This window comes from Scardinius erythrophthalmus (assembly GCF_964197995.2).
Source record: "Scardinius erythrophthalmus genome assembly, chromosome: 5".
Lineage (NCBI taxonomy): Eukaryota > Metazoa > Chordata > Actinopteri > Cypriniformes > Leuciscidae > Scardinius > Scardinius erythrophthalmus.
The window spans coordinates 50,378,143-50,398,396 of NC_138225.1; the positions used below are offsets into that span (position 1 = coordinate 50,378,143).

At 37.6% G+C, this 20,254-nt stretch overlaps 1 protein-coding gene across 1 annotated transcript; it reads right to left on the reverse strand.

The window, feature by feature from the left end:
- Positions 1-6,286: 6,286 nt before the first annotated feature.
- b4galt4 (UDP-Gal:betaGlcNAc beta 1,4- galactosyltransferase, polypeptide 4) lies at positions 6,287-18,426 on the reverse strand. Its single transcript, XM_081365045.1, has 8 exons — positions 18,343-18,426; positions 17,404-17,470; positions 15,996-16,438; positions 14,112-14,344; positions 11,827-12,014; positions 10,076-10,198; positions 9,559-9,663; positions 6,287-8,086 (listed from the first exon to the last, which is right to left on the reverse strand). The coding sequence occupies exons 3-8, from the start codon at positions 16,291-16,293 to the stop codon at positions 7,945-7,947; spliced, it is 1,089 nt and encodes a 362-aa protein (XP_081221171.1). The 5' UTR covers positions 16,294-16,438; positions 17,404-17,470; positions 18,343-18,426; the 3' UTR covers positions 6,287-7,944.
- Positions 18,427-20,254: the final 1,828 nt, after the last annotated feature.

The window sequence follows — 20,254 nt, forward strand, 5'->3', positions numbered from 1 at the left end:
AAGTTCTATCTGAAGCGCCTGGCAGAACTCTTTATGGTTCTATATAGAACTTTTTCTTCTATGAGTAAATTTTTCATAGAAGTTATGATAATGTAAACAAAGAGTATAGAAACTGACCATTTCAATATTTACTGTACAGTATGTAAACGACTTGCAGTATGTCTGGTTTTGACCGTCCCCCTTAGCATCATGCTAAGGGGGATCAACATTCTTGCCATTTGCAAGGTTTTTTCAAAAGTTAGTGTAGTTGGTCACCAACAAGCCAAACAAGCAAATAAAGAACATGCTTGAGATGAAATATGAGATCCATCCATCCTTTATCCAAACCGCTTTTATCCTTATATTAGGGTCACAGGGGGCTGGAGACTATATGAAATACTGAAATGTGATGTTTAAAGGAAATAAAGAATAGAGTATTTATTATTGTGCATCATTTTCAGCCAATCTGTAATTTTGTCGAATGATTCAAAAAGTGTGAAATATTTTTTGTGTGTATTTAATATTGTTCATACAAATGTGTGACCATAGATATGTATACGTAGATGACATATTCGACCGATGAGGCATCTATGTATATACATCTATGTGTGTGACAGCCAGCAAAGAGGTATTTTGCTGTGATCTGAGAGGAAGGAAGTATAAAGGATCTGGGACAGTATATGCTGACAAAGTTAGCCATGCAAGCAGTAACCTTGACATTATTAACATATTAGATCCACCAAGTAAGGAAGCATCCATCTTCTACGATTTTAAAACTTTTCATATGTCCAAAAGGCTCGTTCTCATTGCCATTTGTGTGTGTGAGAAAATGTCAGGAGGTTATTATTCATTTATAAAGGTTGTTGCTAAACATGGTTATGGTTAAAATACTAGGGCAGATTCTAACCCCAACCCTCAATATTCAGACACTGGTTAACCAATATACTGTAGGCTTGCGGATGCCAAGCCTTTGATCAAACCTCTCTTTACTGTAGACTTTTCAGGTTTAGGTTTAATCAATACATTTTTGATTTAAAATTGATTTGAAGTCAATTGACTTTTTAATTTGAATTCAATTTTATGAATAAAGCAGCTCGTAAACATACTTTATCAGTAGGAAAAAATTTAATAACTCACTATCTGTACACATTTCTGCTGCAGATGAAAATGTTATTCATAAAGTTAAGTGACGGAAGACAAAGTTGCCTTCAGAGAAGTTTTGTCGATGTACAATACATTCAAAGGTTTGAAGTCTCTTCAAAAATGTGGATTTTGTTTTTAATATTTTGAAATATTATTACAATTTTAAATAGCTGTTTTCTATTTGAATATATTGTAAAATGTAATATATTCGTTTGATCAAAGCTGAATTTTCGGCATGATTACTCCAGTCTTCACGACCCTTCAGAAATAATTCTAATATGGTGATTTGCTGCTCAAGAAAAAAAAAATCTTATTAAACCGCAATACATTTTCTTTTGAATTCTTTGATGAATAAGACGTTTAAAAGAACAGCCTTTTTTCTTGTAAAATTATAAATTCTTTTTTATCAATTTAAGGATAAAATAATTGAAAAAACAGTAAAAGATGGGGAAAATATGCTTATAATTTTACTTGATACATTACAAATGCTGCTTTATCAGAAACATTTCTTCGAATGGCTTTTCTTAGCAGGCGCAGAAAGCATTATTATCAACAGACAAAAAAGGGATCCTTTCAAATATGGCATTTAAAAAAAAATCAGACCACAGATTAAAGCATTTAGAGCATAAGAACAGACACTTTTTTGTGTCAAGCCACCATGTGCCAAAGGTTGTTCTTCCTATAGAGCAGCCCTGAATCATGTGACAGGAGCAAACAAAGGGCGAATTCAATCGGATGCCTGTCAGACAATCCCAGTCCATGATGTAATAGAGTGAAAACTGCCTACTTTTTCAATAGCCTTGGCTCCATATGTGTTTTCCCATTAATTTTCTCCATGGAAATAACAAATGCTTAAAAAAACCTAATATACAGTGAGGAAAATAAGTATTTGAACACCCTGCTGTTTTGCAAGTTCTCCCACTTGGAAATCATGGAGGGGTCTGAAATTGTCATCGTAGGTGCATGTCCACTGTGAGAGACATAATCTAAAAAAAAAAATCCAGAAATCACAATATATGATTTTTTAACTATTTATTTGTATGATACAGCTGCAAATAAGTATTTGAACACCTGTCTATCAGCTAGAATTCTGACCCTCAAAGACCTGTTAGTCTGCCTTTAAAATGTCCACCTCCACTCCATTTATTATCCTAAATTAGATGCACCTGTTTGAGGTTGTTAGCTGCATAAAGACACCTGTCCACCCCATACAATCAGTAAGAATCCAACTACTAACATGGCCAAGACCAAAGAGCTGTCCAAAGACGCTAGAGACAAAATTGTACACCTCCACAAGGCTGGAAAGGGCTACGGGGAAATTGTCAAGCAGCTTGGTGAAAAAAGGTCCACTGTTGGAGCAATCATTAGAAAATGGAAGAAGCTAAACATGACTGTCAATCTCCCTCGGACTGGGGCTCCATGCAAGATCTCACCTTGTGGGGTCTCAATGATCCTAAGAAAGGTGAGAAATCAGCCCAGAACTACACGGGAGGAGCTGGTCAATGACCTGAAAAGAGCTGGGACCACCGTTTCCAAGGTTACTGTTGGTAATACACTAAGACGTCATGGTTTGAAATCATGCATGGCACGGAAGGTTCCCCTGCTTAAACCAGCACATGTCAAGGCCCGTCTTAAGTTTGCCAATGACCATTTGGATGATCCAGAGGAGTCATGGGAGAAAGTCATGTGGTCAGGTGAGACCAAAATAGAACTTTTTGGTCATAATTCCACTAAACGGGTTTGGAGGAAGAAGAATGATGAGTACCATCCCAAGAACACCATCCCTACTGTGAAGCATGGGGGTGGTAGCATCATGCTTTGGGGGTGTTTTTCTGCACATGGGACAGGGCGACTGCACTGTATTAAGGAGAGGATGACCGGGGCCATGTATTGCGAGATTTTGGGGAACAACCTCCTTCCCTCAGTTAGAGCATTGAAGATGGGTCGAGGCTGGGTCTTCCAACATGACAATGACCCGAACCTGGTGAAAAACTACAGGAAACGTTTGACCTCTGTAATGGCAAACAAAGGCTACTGTACCAAATATTAACATTGATTTTCTCAGGTGTTGAAATACTTATTTGCAGCTGTATCATACAAATAAATAGTTAAAAAATCATACATTGTGATTTCTGGATTTTTTTTTTAGATTATGTCTCTCACAGTGGACATGCACCTACGATGACAATTTCAGACCCCTCCATGATTTCTAAGTGGGAGAACTTGCAAAATAGCAGGGTGTTCAAATACTTATTTTTCTCACTGTATATGCAGACTGAGGAGCTTTATAGGGGTGGACAATTACTGCTACTCTATGCTCTTTTGCCAAAACACAAGCCACAAGTTTCCTTACTCCAACAAAAGAATACTGCCCATTTCCCAAAGAATACTGCCCATTTCCCAATATGCATTCTTAAACAGTCTGAGTCTTGTCATCATCATCAACCGACAACGTTCAATTCCAATCATCAAACAGAGGATGCATGAAATTACCCAGATGTGTTCTTGATACTGATTAATGAGGATCCATTGGATGCTGTGTCCGAAATCTCTCCCTGTCCCCTACATACAGTGTACTAGGATATAGGGTGTTGGCCATTTTGTAATGGTGCAAGAACAACTTTGTGCCCTAAAATTGTTCATTCATACACTTGCTGAAGCACTCGGAAATATTGTATATGAGTTAAATGCACATGAACGCCACCACAAAGTCTCAGGCCTAACTCTTTCCCTGCCAGCGTTTCTTTTTTTGGCAGGGAAAGACTTAATTGGGACTAGGAAACTCTGGATTTTCTTTGAACTTAGGTGTGTGTCAGTGAGAAACATGGCGGAATACCACAATACTTACAGGTATTTAACAGTGTATCACACATGACATTGTCAGGCTGTTTTATTTCAAACAAAATAAGCTAATAGTCTGCAAAAAAAACATGATAGCATTGTAACATGCCAATTTAATATGTAGCCTAGAATGATTATTTTTGTAGTGGCTTCATAAATGAATTAAAAACAAAAAAGCAAAACACACCTGATGATGATTCTTTGTTCTTTTTCTAGAAGTTTCGGGAGGCTAGCAATAGCAGCTAGCTTTGAAAGCATGAGATACCACCCTCCCTTCAGAGCGTCTCTAAAGCCACGCCTCCTCCAAAGCACGTGAGACGGCGCTAATCTACCTCATGTCTCAAAGCACATACCATTACAATGAATATATTATATATATAATGAACATAAAGAACTTAAAGAGCACTGACCTGTACCACCTGACAGCTGCAGATTCATTTCAGCGTTGAGTGTTGCCATTAAAACGCGTAAATTCGAGTCACGAGGCGCTCCGAGTGTCACGGTTTTCCATCTCTTCCAAATGACGGTAGTGATGGTGTGAACAGCATGAGCTGGTAGTTTTGGTTCAGGAGGAACTGTAAAAGGCGGCTGCTGTTTCGGTTGCGGCACTCGGTGACTGCACGTCTGTCTAACTCTGTACAGAATGTAAATACTTCATTTATAAATGCAGTTTTATTTTTTACTTCTTTAATGAGTTAAGTGCCTATAGCTCCTTACCCCTTACAATAACTTACTTTTCTATAAATGTTGTTTTTTCAATTATTTAAATATAGCCTATTGAATTAATTTACTCATTTTTATTTTTTTATTCCTTGCCCTTTATGATTGTATATTTGATTTGAGACTTCATCGCCTTTACTTTATTTGCAACTATAAGAATTGTAAATTGTTAATATTGTTTGTTCAATGCCTATTTTGTTTGTAAATTTGTTTATTTTTGGTGTGATTCGGACCAAATGCAATGATTGGAAGAACATTGTATGGTCATATGACTTCCCCAGACCATGTAGGCTACATTTAGGCCAATACCACTTACGTTAGTGATTGCTATATCAGGATGTGAGGAGAGTTTCAACCAGCATAACAAAAAAAAATATTTCTGGAACAAATCACCAACCCTTCCTTAAACAACAACAACAACAACAACAACAACAACAACAACAACAACAACAACAAAAGTGCTTTGAACGTAACTGACTCTTAATTGCGACTTCCCAACGCGTGATTTTTTTTCCCAAACCACTTCAGCGGAAATCCCGCCCTGATTGCCCTACACCAATCACTGATCCCTAAACCTACCCGTCACAGATTGCCTACACCAAACACTGATCCCTAAACCTACCCGTCACTGTAACCTGAACCAATTAAATAGGCTGCAGGGCGGGATTTCCGCTGAAGTGGTTTGGGAAAAAAAATCACGCCTTCCCAACTCGTAAATACGAACTTCCCTTCTCATTCATACTTCCTTATTTTAGTTAAAATATAAACCACTTGAAGGAGTTATAATGAAAAACAGTGACTGAATTTGGACAGTGACTTTTATGCCTGAAATACCATATATGATCTAAGAATATTTACTACTCATATTTTTGTTGTTGGTCATGATAAATTTAAATAATTTATCACAAATAAATGTATTATATGAGGACTATCTATGTATATTCGATGCAATTAATTTTTATAGAGGACACATTAATTAGCCTATTCATTTTAATTTGACATATTTTGATAATATAATCTTGAAAATAGCATATTCTGTGAATAATTCTGAAAGTTACCTCTTTAATTTGATTTGTTACATGTATTCCACACGTGTTTCCATTTCTATATAGGCCACAGTAGCAACAGTAGGCTATATTTTCTGTATATTCCAATAAATGGCACTAGGGGGAGTAGGAAGATCCCGAGACTCTTGATTAATCTCATCATATGACTCTCCACAGAAACTATTTATTCCTTAATGAGTTAAACTTTAGCACCAAAACTACTGAATGCACCTTTAATGCACAAATAATAAGTGTGTGCATTTGTACTCTGCATCAAATAAATTCAGTAGTCAACATTTGAAGTGGATCAAAACCTTTCATCAAAGTTATACATGAATTTTGAACAATACCCGTTCTATATATATAGCTAACAATTTCCAACAGTATCTCTTAGAGATAGTCCTCTTATAATACATTTATTTGTGATCAATTATTTAAATTTATCATGACCAATCAACATAAATGAGTAGTAAATATGCTTAGATCATATATGGTATTATACCAGCAAACTTGTATACAACCTATTTCACAAAAGAAAAAAAGCTGCAGTCTTTGTTGAATGCCATTCTTTATTGCAGTATTAACATCAGTAAACTGGCTTTCTCAATATCACACACACAGGTTCAACACTGCATGAGAGGTGAGCACTTTCCATGAAAAGGGCACAAAAACAGGCGTAAAGGTTCCTTTTCAACAAAGATTTATCAGACGAAGTGCTAAACTTTCAGATAAACCTCAAGATGTCAAACTGTATATATTATTTAAACTATAGAATAATTATAATTCTTTTTTAAAATCACAATTTCAAGGGGGCTGTCGAGATATTAAGTGGGATTAAAGGTACTCGTGTGGTGATTTCATGGCAGTTAACAATTTATATAAAATATAATTTCCCATTCCAACATGATTTCTTCCCTTACTGCTATACAAAAATTAACAGGATCCCAATTTGCACCCTATTCGTGGAAAATTCTGATTAATGTTCACAAACCTTTGCCCATGATTTTTTTTTCACAGTATAAAATTCATATAATGTTCACAGTTACAACACCCAAATCTTTTAAATGTGCACGTGCCACAGAATGTAAAGTAAAAAACTGAGTTAAGATGATTTTATGTGATACCAGGTTTTCTGAAATAATAATAATAATAATAATAATAATAATAAATCTTTATTTTCTGAAATAAAAATCAAATTATGACAAAAACGTAGTAAAAAAACAAGTAAAATGTAACTTAATTTGATCTTCATGCACTGTTTTAGCCTAGGGTTTGATTTGCTAGAGTGCTTGATTTCCATTTGTCAAGTTTCAGCAGAACACTAGATAATGACCATGTCGACTATACAGAATCTTGGAGTTCATGATCGTCCACATAAAATCCAAACTTGCATTTCTGTCCCCACACTCATCAATCAGCTGGTTTGATAAGATGGCCAATACTGTACTGAAATTCAGCGTGTCGAGATCAGTTTCAAGTCATATTCGGCTTCTGGAAAGTTTCTGTAATGTATGAATCATTCTAAGGTTTTTATATATAAACCCCGTCAGGACAGCCCATCATATGATATTATGTTAAGTAATCACAAGTCTTTTTTTCCTCTGATCATAAAGTCAGTAAATTAACCTCCCAGTTTTATGACTGTCTTAAACATTGGCCTAAACCCATCTACAGCTACATTTCACTGAAATGAAACTGATTAAACATTATCCCTGGACCCAAACACCTACTAATAATCTACAAGTTTCCACCGGACCGATATTAGAGGCATGTTCAGCTGAAATCAACATCATAGAACACGCTCTGCCCATATACATCTATATCAATATTTGAGCCTATACTGTACATAATAACATATCTCTTCCGACCAGTCAGGTACAGCTCTCTTGTTTTCCATTACTCTTGTTTTGCCATTTTCTGTGATGACCTAATTGAATACAAGCCATACAGAATGCATTATGTGAAACTAGAAGTTCACTAGAAGTAATGAATATTAAATTTCAATCATGAAAGCTATACCTGATTGATCTATTTAAATTCTACTTGACTATTGTAATACTTTAAACGTAGTGTTTGATCAGTATTCTGGCCATATTATCTTACAGGTCAGATGGGTAAGTGCACCCTGGGGTGGAGAAACAACACCTGGTGTTAGCTCTGGCAGGCACTGGTGAATGCTGTGTTTCAATGCAAGCTGTCTCTTGAGTATCCAGACTCAGTGAGCACGCTCAGGCTGGCCGACGTCCACGGTGATGTTGATGAAGAGTGGGGCTCGGTCGATAGACAGGACCTTGTAGGAACAGGAATTCAAACCATCCTTCTTCCACATCTGGGGAGTGCGGCGTAACAGCTGCATCCTGTGATGGGTGAAGTGAAAGCAAAGCGTTAGATGCCACACTGAAACTACGCATCTCTTCAGTAGCTATGTTTCCATCCAAAGTTGCAAATTTAACTTGTGTGAAAAATTGGAATATGGCATAAAATTTGCGATTCCACGTGTTCAAGAGAAGAAGAAAAAAAGTCACTTCCAGTGAAATTGGCACAAAATATCTGTAATAAAAAGCAGCAGCCATTCTTTGTTTTCAAGTAGCAGGGAACCGTCGCAACTCTGTCGTCGTTATGTTAAGCCCGCCCCGCCTACTCTATACACGATGTGATTGGTTTGGCTCAGGCATTTCAGAATGACCAAACCAACAGTTGAGATGCTGTGGAATTCGATTGGTCTGCGGGTTAGTCCAATCAATCACATTCTCTGTTGAGGTGAAGTCACGTGAGTTTTCTGTTGCGCATTGAGTTTATTCGGTACATGTTTCAATCATAGTTTATGCGCATGTCTTCTTATCAGATGAAAGCCCAATGTCCTATAGTTACGATAAGCAAATACATTGATATCAGGGTTTGAAATACACCCACTATCCCACCAAATGTGGGTGAAACCAAAGTCCTTTTAGGAAAGTCCTTTTATATAAATTGTCTCTGGTGAAACCCAACGGTGGCAGGTCACTATCAACTCACTAGCCAATTTGGTGGGCTAAGATTGATAAATTCACTTGCGATATCATGTCTACCCGCTTGCCTCCAACATTTGCTAAACGAAGCATAACAGTACACTTGCATGGAGACAAGAAGCCGATATTCAACCTGTTCTTAATACCTAGGCATCTGAGAACAGGGTATCCGTGGGTTTTTAAAATCTAATTTAACGCTTTTAGGATGTGTTCACACTTTCGCTTGGTTCGTTTGGTCTGGACCAAAAAAACTAACAAAAAAAAAAACACTCCTGGTCCGCTTAGCGTTCACATTGGCATTTTAACACCGAACCTAAAGGCATAGGGATATGTTCACAACCTGATTGGTCGGCTTTTATGACATATTGCCTATTTTGAGACGGAACTTACCGAACATCCAAACAATGCTGTGTTCTGGGATAAATGCGCTCGTATGTGCGTAGCCTACATATGATATTATTTTGACCAGCTGAGAACTTGTGGTTTGGATAGTAGAACTTCTGGATGACTGGTAACTTAAATTCAGTCGCCACATTTGCTGATGAGTGAAAAAGTTAACTTCAACCGTTCAACGAGTTTCACATTTACAGGAAATATTTTTTAAGGTTGTAATAGCTTATAACTTGTACAGTACATATTTGATCTAAACCATAATGTTTTAGTGTGATGATTATGTAAGACACTGGATGTCTCAATCTCATTTCCTTGGTGTAATGTAACAAATGAAAGTTCTCAAAAATGTTCCTTCAGCTGTGGTCTCTTGCAAGACCAGAGTAACCCTAATATTGCAACATTTATTTCTCATTCACACTTGACCTGACCTGTCTTTATTGACTTGATTGCCGCTGTCTCTCTTGTGAAAGACCATGGTGTAGCGCGCCACTTCAGGAGACGGCCGCAGTATCGTCATTTTCTGAAGTTCCACCCTGAAAAACATGGTTCTATTAAAATCATCAACAATGAGAAATATACAGCAATGTTCAGAGATAGTATCAACGGCAATGAACTTTTCCCTTCACTCAACACTCAAGCACAAATTGGCTCTGCATTTTTCATGTCTTTTTTGGGGGTTTTGATTTTGATGATTAAAAAACATTTTTTCAGCACGCTCTTTGGCCAAATGAGAGATGAGAAATGAGAACACACTTCAAAACTGCTACATGCATCTATATTTTAGATTCTTTTCAAAATGTTAACCTGATGTCAACCTGAACTGAAAAGCAACATTTCATTTTGGTCATTTTGTCTACTTTAGAAGAAAATAAATAGTAGTCAGTGGGTTTTAATCAGTGTGTACTACTGGTGCACATCCTTAACGGTGTCCTAAGTTCATCTTACCTTTTCCTCAGGTCATCGTCCTCTCCACCCCAGCCCCAGTAAGAGTTTGGGAAGCCATTTACCAAGTGGAACTGCTCCGTCGTCATGGCCGAAACCCCCCCAAAGTAACCTTTGTATCGGAGTCTGGGAAGTCAGTGGCAAAAAGTGATGAATGTCTTTTAAATATTAAACAAGAACTATAACATGTCATTTCACAAAATAACTCAGTGATGCAATTAAGAAATGACTTAGGGTGCATTATATTTAATGTAGCTGAATACTAATGGAGAACAGAGAATATCAAGCGTTTGACTACCATATTTTGAAAAACAGGGGAAAGCATCTCTGAGATGCTTAATACATACAACCTACCTGCAATCTCCCTTAAAAACTGAGTGAGCTAGAGAAATAAATGACCTGAGGCCGGTTGGATAAACTGCTAAGACTAGTCTTATAAGTTAGTCATCACATTTTTTTTCTTAAAGACTGTTCATAACTTTTTAAAGTCAGTTACCTAGTGTAGATACTAGCACTTAAGACATAGTCTTAACATAATGGCTATGTTTTTGCAACTGGCCACTGGTCTTAAAAACACAAGCCCAAAAATAAGCAAGCCGTAGTTTTCGGGGGATAACCGAAGTGGTATAACTTAACAGTTCACAGTAAACAATTCTTTTAGCTTCTTTCATGTCATAAAAATATCATAAAACAAAATAAAATGATCTACATATAGAACAGGTTAATTGATTGCTAAAACAAATGCCAATCCCTCCAAGATTTAGTGATTTTTGTAATCGCAGAATTTAATGCAAAAATCAAGGAAGCAACGCAATTTTTGCGCAAAGATTGTTAACCTAAGTGGAGGACAAGCAATATTAGCTTATCAAAATTCATAATTCTGAACCCAAACAAATGAATGTGTTCAGCTGTCCTGCCTCTGATTTACAGTACATTCTATCTATTAAAGGGGCTATTATGTGTAGGTTTTTACTTAAAAAAAATCTTTAAGATAGAGTTTTCATTTGTACATTTATGAGCCAACCATAATGTAATAGAAAGAATGACACCTTGACTGTCCACCACGGTTGCCTCTATCAGCCTGTAGGCTCAATTGTGTGTGGAGGAGTCGGGTCCGAATTGCTAGCCAAATGTGTCGTGCTCGTATGAGCGTGAGCACCGAGAACGAGCATGAGACTGGCTGCAGTCTCTCTAACGGCCACTGGTGTCAGTAACGGTTAGAAATTTCAGAACTTGCGCAATGCTCCTTTAATGTAAGCAGATTTAAGTGCCTTAAAGAAAAGAAAAATTCCATAATTTTGGGTTTCAAAAATCCATAAAAAGCACAGTGAAATCCAGGTGGCAACATGCGCCAAAGACTTTTGCACAGAACTTTAGACAAAATCTGTATAAAGTGTACAGAACTAAACTGAACAAATACTGTTGATGCAAAGATGTCACACTTTCGGACACTGGCAGCTCATCACAAAAACAGATGTATGTGTCTTGAGTTGACCCATTCAGAAATGTTGACACTGGTCTGTCTCTCCGTGTAGTTTTTTCCACCAGCCCTGTGGTCCGTAATCTATGTTTTGCAAACAGCTGAACTACTGAAAAATGTTGTTAACTAGTACTGTTACTACTTGTCACTTCTGTTGCTTTAACTGACAGTACTGTTAACTGATTACAGTGTTGTATTTCTAACCCAAATGTTGTTGGGTCAAAGCCCAGAATGGCCTGTATCGTGTTTGTTAAATGAAGACAGTAATACTCACTTGTAGCCAGTGGAATTCCTCCCCACTACTAAGTGCTTAGGCTGTTCCCCACACATGTATAAGTTATGATCATTCTCAGGAACCAGATCAACATCATGGAAGATGAAACAGTCCCAGCTCAGGTCTTTCAGGGCCTCGAGGTAGCCAACATTTAATAACTTTGCCCTGTTAAATGTAGCATCTCCAGCCTATAGGACAAACAGACACATACATTTTACACACACACACACACACACACACACACACACACACACACACACACACACACACACACACACACACACACACACACACACACACACACACACACACACAGTTTTTAGACGCGGGCAAATCTTGTGTTGTGACTTCCTTTATATTCCTCTGTTAAAGAGAATCACGCTCAGACTTGGTTTTCTCACACTTACACTGAAGTATAATAAAGTCTTAACACACGGAACTTTTTAACATTTGGAAAATTACCAACATTTTTTGTTTGGAATGTGGAAGGACAGAGAAGGTGAACTGCTTACTCCATTTTGAGTGAAATGACAGACTATAAACTATTAATAACTATAAACTATTATCACATATACACACAAACTAATGCAAAATGGGTTTGTCCCCAGTGCATCATATGAGAAAATGTATATTTTAGATGAGTCTTTGATTATTACTATTACTGCGTTTTAATATTACAAAAAGGTGATGTAGTGTTTTGTCACACTGGCAAGTAATCTTGTTTTGAACAACTGAACTACTTATAACTACTGAAAAATGTAGTTCAACTAGTGTTGTTACTACTTTTAGCTACACCTCAATACTTTAGTATGCAATACTTCAGCATTTTAGAGAGACAGAAATGTAAAATGGGTTTGATCAGATGGCCTTAAAAAGGGTTACATGACAGTGAACAATTTAAATACATCACTGATGCAAAATAGTATAATACTGACAATACTTATAATAATATATTACTGTTATATAGTTTTAAAAAAACACCAGTGAGAATGGAAAGCGGACAAAGCAAGACAAATGTTTCAACATTAGTAAATACTGTGTTACAGTACGGAAATTATTATTTATGTGATTCTACCCCCGTGAAACGTTTACCCAAGGACGATAACTTTAATAAATATAGTTCTAAAAATCGTTCTAAAATATCAAGGAATAGCAGAGTCTATAACGATAACAGCACAGAGAAACAATATAGTTGGAATCACTTTCAGAACAATTGTTTTCCAGCGGGTGAACGATAAAAACAATGACGAAATCGGAATCCAAGCTCAAGTATTTAAGTAGTTATACAAGTAGTTATGGTTGTTGTTCTTGGAGTGAATGGGCCTTTAAAGAGTTGTTATTTTAAGCAAGAATAGAATTATTGTTGTAGGAGCTTAACAGAATTACTGACAGAGCTTTTGGCAAAAAAATGAATGACATGAGGATGTGTACCTTTCAAAAGACCTTGAGCTTCAGCGTCTATCGTTTTTACTTCACATTACATTTCCTCAGTGAAAACTGTACAATGCAATATATTTGTTTTACCAGCATCAGCTGGTGGTACTTTTCTCTGCTGTAGTTAAAAATGTCATATCATGATGTGGAAAGTTTGATTTTAAAACTCAAAACTCCCTCTTCAGTCCAAAAGACCATATGTTGCCATTAAGCTGCAAAAACAGACTGTTATGTCTGTTATGTCTTATGTCTATGTCTTATGTCTATGTGACTATCAGACTAAACGCATTATCACATAACTGCCCACATTTACAAGTCAAAAATGGTAATTCAGTAGCTAGAAACTTGGCTTCCTCAGTCCCAGTGAAATAATGAGGAGAAGACAACAATACCATCATTCCAGTTTTTGTATAACTAAAGGACAAAAAGAGTATCATCCAAATGCACTTTTATTCTTAAACAGTTAGTTTGTTTGGTGAATGTGTGTAACAATGTGCAGCAGACTTTGCAAACAGACTTATTTAAGGATGGGCCAGTGCAAACTATAATGGACGCCACAGCAAAGCCATTAGTAAACACTGTTACGCATTTCACATATGAAGAGGGCGTTTATGTTTAAGTCTTAATTAAAGCAAATAAATGGTTCCGTTTAAAGTCACAGAGAAGGTAGGAAATGGTCATAAAAACTAAATTATGTTTTTGGTCCAAGAAACCTTTACTAGCACCTGAACCCACTAAAAATGGCACCAAGAAAGTCATTCTGGAAGCTTCATTGGCAAATCCTAGCAACGATGATTATATGACTACAAAAACTCTCAACGTCCGCCAGAGCTAATGGGAGTTTCGCCTACCTGGTGAATGACATAGATGGCGTAGTGAAGCTGCTGTCTCTGTAAGAAAGGGTGAAGGTGGTAGAGGAGGTAGAGCAGGTGCTTCTCTCGGTTTCGGTGAGGGATGAGGATGGCCACGCTCTGTCTGGCCGTACAGTCAGAGGGGTTATATTGACCCTCCACGACCTCCCCGTTTTCACTCTCTACCTGCTCCATCGTCAGCGAGGGCTCAAATGACAGCTTTAAAGAGCCTCCTGTGGAGCAGAAAATAAATAAACCGCAAGTAAGTGAAAGGCCCACAACCCAGGTGCAGTCTTTAAATACAGCACCAGCTGGGGCCCACATTAATTACAGGGCCCCATCTTTGGAAACAAGCCCAAATTAGCAAGCAGCTGTGGAACGAAAAAAAAAAAAAAATCGTGTAAACACTGACATTCACATAGAGGTGGTTATGAGATTCTCACACATTTCTCTCAGAGTTGCAGTTTCATGGTTTCTCATCTTTACCCAGAATTATCAGCTCATTTTGCACAGACCTAATATTTCCAAAAAAATATATATCCACATGTAATTCCAATTCGGTATAATTTCTTTTTTCCATGAAACACAAAATGAGATGCAATGGACTGCAACAAATGCGCTTCTACTTCGTTACTGTACGCAAGTAAAACATTTCAAGTGTCTTTACTTTATCAGAGATTTTAATTTTGGGAACATTTTACTTTACCACAGTCCAAAGAGTAATATCATACTTCATAAAAACGCAACGTTTCTCATTATATCAAACTGAAGAAATTGACACTTTTCAATTAAACTGTTGAATCGGTTCGTCAATCGCACTGAATGATTCATTGGTGAATTGGACTGGTCCGACTGCAGCTGTTCTCGCGCCAGTCAAATTCGCCAAATTGTTCATCCCACAATCCTCAGAGCTTGAGTGTGTGCGCGACAGATGGTGTGAAAAATAACTTACTAAAGCCAAATTTTAGTAATCACAAATGGAAATCATATTTAGGTCATGACTATCAGTTATTTGTAAACTAAATCTTCTGCAAAATGATGAGCTGTTTAAAGCCCACTGTATGAAAGTGGACATTGCATCCACTGAACTGTGATGAGCAACATCGCCAATATGACGAGAAAAAAACAGGTATGCTTGAGCATTCTGTCCTTTATAGGGTCACATCTTGTGACATCACGTCCTCTTTTTGGTTCGTTTAGATGTCGTTGGTCAATGTTGTGTTCTTTTTAAAGGGTGTGTTCACACTTGGCATGTTTGGTTGGATTAAAACGAACCCTGGTGCGATTGCTCTGTTAGTGCGGTTCATCTGAATAAGTGTGAACGCTGCCATCTGGACCCTGGTGCCCCAAACAAGCGGACCGAGACACTGAAAAGATGAGTCTTGCTCCACTTTCAAACCAACTCTGGTGCGGTTCGAATGAAATATGAACACAAACACGGACCAAAGACATGTAAACGAACCAAAAACAGGACATGATGTCACAAGATGCGACCCTAACAAGGACAGAATGCTCAAACATGCCTGTTTTTTCTCGTCATAATGGCGATGTTGCTCAGTACAGGCATCAGAACCGTGTCTCCTCACAGCAGATCTGTGTGTGTGTGTGTGTGTGTGTGTGTGTGTGTGTGACGGAGGGATTCCTGCCGCTGTTTTGACTCCTTTACACAGTTTATGATCTCTTCACGAGTTCTCAGCTGGTCAAAACACCATCATAGTTTCAGCTACGCACACACAACGAGCGCATTTACCCCAGAGCACAGCATTGTTTGGATTTTTGGTCCGGACCAAACTAACCAAGCGAACAGAACTACAACTGTGAACACACCCTCAGTCAAGATTAACCCACAAAAACGTATTAAAGATAAAATGAGAGCACACTCACGGAGTAGGGGCGATTGCTCTGGACAGCTCTGTTTGGGAGACTGCTCCTCCGCACGCTCCTCTACACGCTCCTCCACACGCTCCTCCACGCTCTGCATCATCTCTGACTCCAGCTCCAGCTGACGAAAGCCCCCGACACTCTTAACGTCGCCAGGTTGATTCGATCCCTCCTGGGCAGTTTTAACTGTGTCATCATTTGAGAATGTTGCTATCCATGCTACAACGCAAAGGCACAACAGCAGAAGAAACAGAAACTTCCCCTTCCTCATGATCTTGGACATGGAGGGAAAGAGTCCCATGACTGAAGTTTAGTTTGGGGTGAAATCCAGAGAGCGGCAAACAAGAGACATCTGAGCATCTGCTCGAAGTTCAACAATCACTCTTAAAGTTGACAAGAGTTCCTCCAAAAGTCTCTTTCATCTGTTTTTTTGTTCATTTTTCCATCTGAAGAGAAAAAATACTTCAGTTGAAGTAACTGTTGTAACAGGTCTGTAAAAATATGATATGAGATATGACTTTTTCTTGACCAGGTATACACCTGGTATTAAGATGCGTTTTGGTCGATCGGATCACAAGTAGACGAGGGAGACACATTCCCGTTTACACCTGGTGTTTTAATCCATCTCTTTTGTCCACTTTCAACCACTTCTGTCCTGATTTCTTCAAGGTGAGGGTCTATGGGCGGGTAAATGTATGTTTTTTTTTGATAATTCAATCTAATGGACAACATAAGCTCACGCAATTTACATATGAACACGACTGGAGACGACAGAAGAACATACGGAGAGCATCAGCTTTAGTTTCGGCTCTGACAGCCAAAAGATCACGCCGAACGCTGTGAGTGTGTGTTAGAAATCAGGAATGCTGAGAGAACATTGTGCTTGGTACATTTTTCCTCTTCAAACCAAACTTGAGTCTCCAGCCGACAAAGTTTAAATCCCGTCTGGCTAGAGCTCTTCCCATAATGTTCACGCATTAGTTCAGTAGACGGAGAGTAGACGGTCTTCTGTGTCTGTTTGAACACATTCGACCACACGAGCCTTTACACTATGAAAGCAATCCGGTCGAACGCGTTTTCGACTACCTCTGGAAGCTGTCGAAAGTGGACAAGCTCAAAACGTTTTATTTAGTGTGGTCAAATTGTGATCCGATTGACGAAAATGCATCTTAATGCCATGTGTAAACAGGGCCTGAGAGAATACATGAATTACTGATACTTTTATAAATGCATTTGTCACACGGCAGTAATATTAAAGTGAGCCGCAAAAAAGCTAAACAGTTGTTCAAAACAGTGAGAATGAACTAAATGTAATCTTAGCACACAGACTAGTCATAGCACTGTGAAGAATAGTCAAATGTAGACAGCAAACTGTTAAATAAATCAAACTATCTTTAGATTTGATACTTACTTTGTCTAGATTACAGCTCTGCACAATACTTCTATTCACTCAACCAACTTCAGGCGCACCTGGGATGCTTTGTAACAAGAATACAGGCCATATGTTAAAATTATAAAATATGCATTTACACACAAAACATTTAATTCATCAACTAACTCACTGGCAAGTGTTACCGGTTAGTCTGTCTCAGGTTTATCCACCCTGAATAATACTGTTCGCTTTCCTTATCACACAGCTTCTGTTCACCTCCACCCTCCTCTCTCTATACTTCTCATGTTTCGTGTTGACACACTTCAGTGGTTTAGGTCTGCTGTGTGCATTTCGTCATCTGTTTCTTCTGTAACAGGACTTTGTCTTGTCCTTGCCACGTCAAACAATTCATAAAGTGTATTGTTTACGAATGTATTGTCCTGTATTCTAAATATGTTCAATCTGTTTGTTTTACATTTTGACTTAGTCGAACGAAATAACATTGAATATCATGGCTGGGTGGGGGTCTAACTGCACTGTAAGATAATCAATCTGCTATTATTGGGATAACTATATATTATCCCTTATGGACTTAAATACTTTGACGTCGGTTCATCATTCCTTAAAATTAGCATTTCAAGTGACAGTTGACATTAGACACATCTGTATATTTCAAGTGAACAGAAATTTGGGAGAAGGGATTTATGGCTAAACGAAATGGAGTTATTTTCAATTTCTTTGACACATATTCGCTTGTGAAACACGTTCACAAAGACGAACGTATTTTTATTTTTATTAGTAATGTTACAGCTTGTTATGGGACAACGTTATTTGACAGCGTGATTTGGGATGGTCGCACATTCGACAAAACAAAATAGCGATTCGCATGCTAGTTTGCTAGGTTAGCACAGGTATTTTTAGACGATGGAACAAACATATAGGAAAAGTAGAAACTAAATAAAGGTTTAAAATACTTACGACAGTGAAAGCAGCAGCACCCTCAGCTCAAAACCATGATCTGTACTGATTTCCGCAAATACAGCCTCTGAAGGGACGTCATTGGCTGGAGTCACACTGACACAGAGGCTGTTTAACACCGCAACACCTGCTGGCAGATGCCGAAACTACAACCAAACACTTCAGGGACTGTAATATAATAATATTCTGCAGGCAAGCTAGACGAAGAGAAACACATGGCTTATTGTTGCAAGCAACATATATTAGGATAGGATGTTTGCTTTCCCATCTTTAATTTCCCTCTTGACCATAGAAGTCGATAAATATCATTAAATAAAACTTGACTTTTCACCGGAACCTCAGCATTTGTGAGATTCATTCCATCTGAGAAGCGATTTTAAATTAAATGGGAAAAATCCAGTTGATACAACGAGGCTTTTATATTATTTTTCTGTTACTGTTTAATCTTGTTATGTGCCGTGTTTGTCTTCTCAAGTTAAAGTCTCCATGAAATCAAAATTATTTCATTTGACAGTTTTTTTTATGGAATATTGCAGTATTTATTATAAATTATTTATCCGTGCACATCGTTATTTTAAAAATATGAATGTGCCCTCCTAATCATTAATCAACCTGTCACTCACATGAGATCAATAGCAAACTACAATCATACAAACATCCAATTAATTCCCCAATGGGTGGTCTCAAGGTTTTTCAATTCACGGGATGATGTTGTTGAGTAGTAGGCTAATTTTACATTGCTTGTGCTTTGGTAAAAATGAATTGGCGAGAAAGTATCGAGAAAGTTATCTGCTCATTTAACCATTACAGGGTTGCCACGTTTGCAACAAAACTAGCCCAATGGCCAATCAAAAAGAGCCCAAAGACCACATCCCAAAAATCAAAACTCAAAAAATGCCATTCCCATACCTAAAATACATATTTTACACTGTTATGCATATTGAAAGCCACAATATCGTAGTGATCATTAACAAAGCTCAAAGGCTCCCTAACAGTGGCCCTCCTTCACAAAACATCTAGCACAGTTTTAACATTGATAGAATATTTCAATAAAAGCATATCAAATATAATTTATGCAATATGTCAAAGTCAAACCTTTAACCCGTGAAAAAAGAAAAGAAAAGGAAAATCAACCCACGCACGGCAACCGTTTAAAAGTGGCCTAATTTCGTGGGAAAACCCCGGACCTGGGAACCCTGGTTTCCTCATTCCTCTGCAGAATTTGGTAACATTATTGACATAGATACATTACTTACCATAGCCTAGTAATAACAGTGAATTATGCATAAATACAAATTACTAACTCTATACCAAACCCTAACCCTATAGTAACTACATGTAGTTAATTAACATTACTCAGCACTTATTTGTGTAATTATACTGTAACATCACCTTAAAATAAAGCATAACCAAGATTTTACTAGTATTTGGATATTAATCAAGACCAACATTATGACAACGGTCCCTTAAGGCTGAATCATCTCTCAATATGTTACAATTTAGTAACAATGAACTGTTACTAAATTGTACTGTATAAACTCTATTTGTTTGTTCTCGTTTGGGATGTAAAGTACCTTGAAAAAAGGGACATGTTTTGTTAAAAATCTATTAAAATCAATAATTGAGCGAGAATATAGAAAAAGACTGTTCAAAAATCTCTCCTTGCCTTAATGATTTAGTTTGAGCTGTCCAGTCTGATTTTATGGGAAATGTCATGTGGTTACATCATGTCAGTAACCGGTGAGAAGTTCCAGCTATGCAGCGTGTGTGTTGTGCAGTGGGAGATGTGTTAGTTCAGCTTATAGCCATAACTAATAAGTAACATTATCAAAACAATCAAAAGCATTCCTGAAAAACAGTCAGATGTACTGTAGATGAGCTTTATTACAGGGTCTGTTTCTTTCCATTTTGC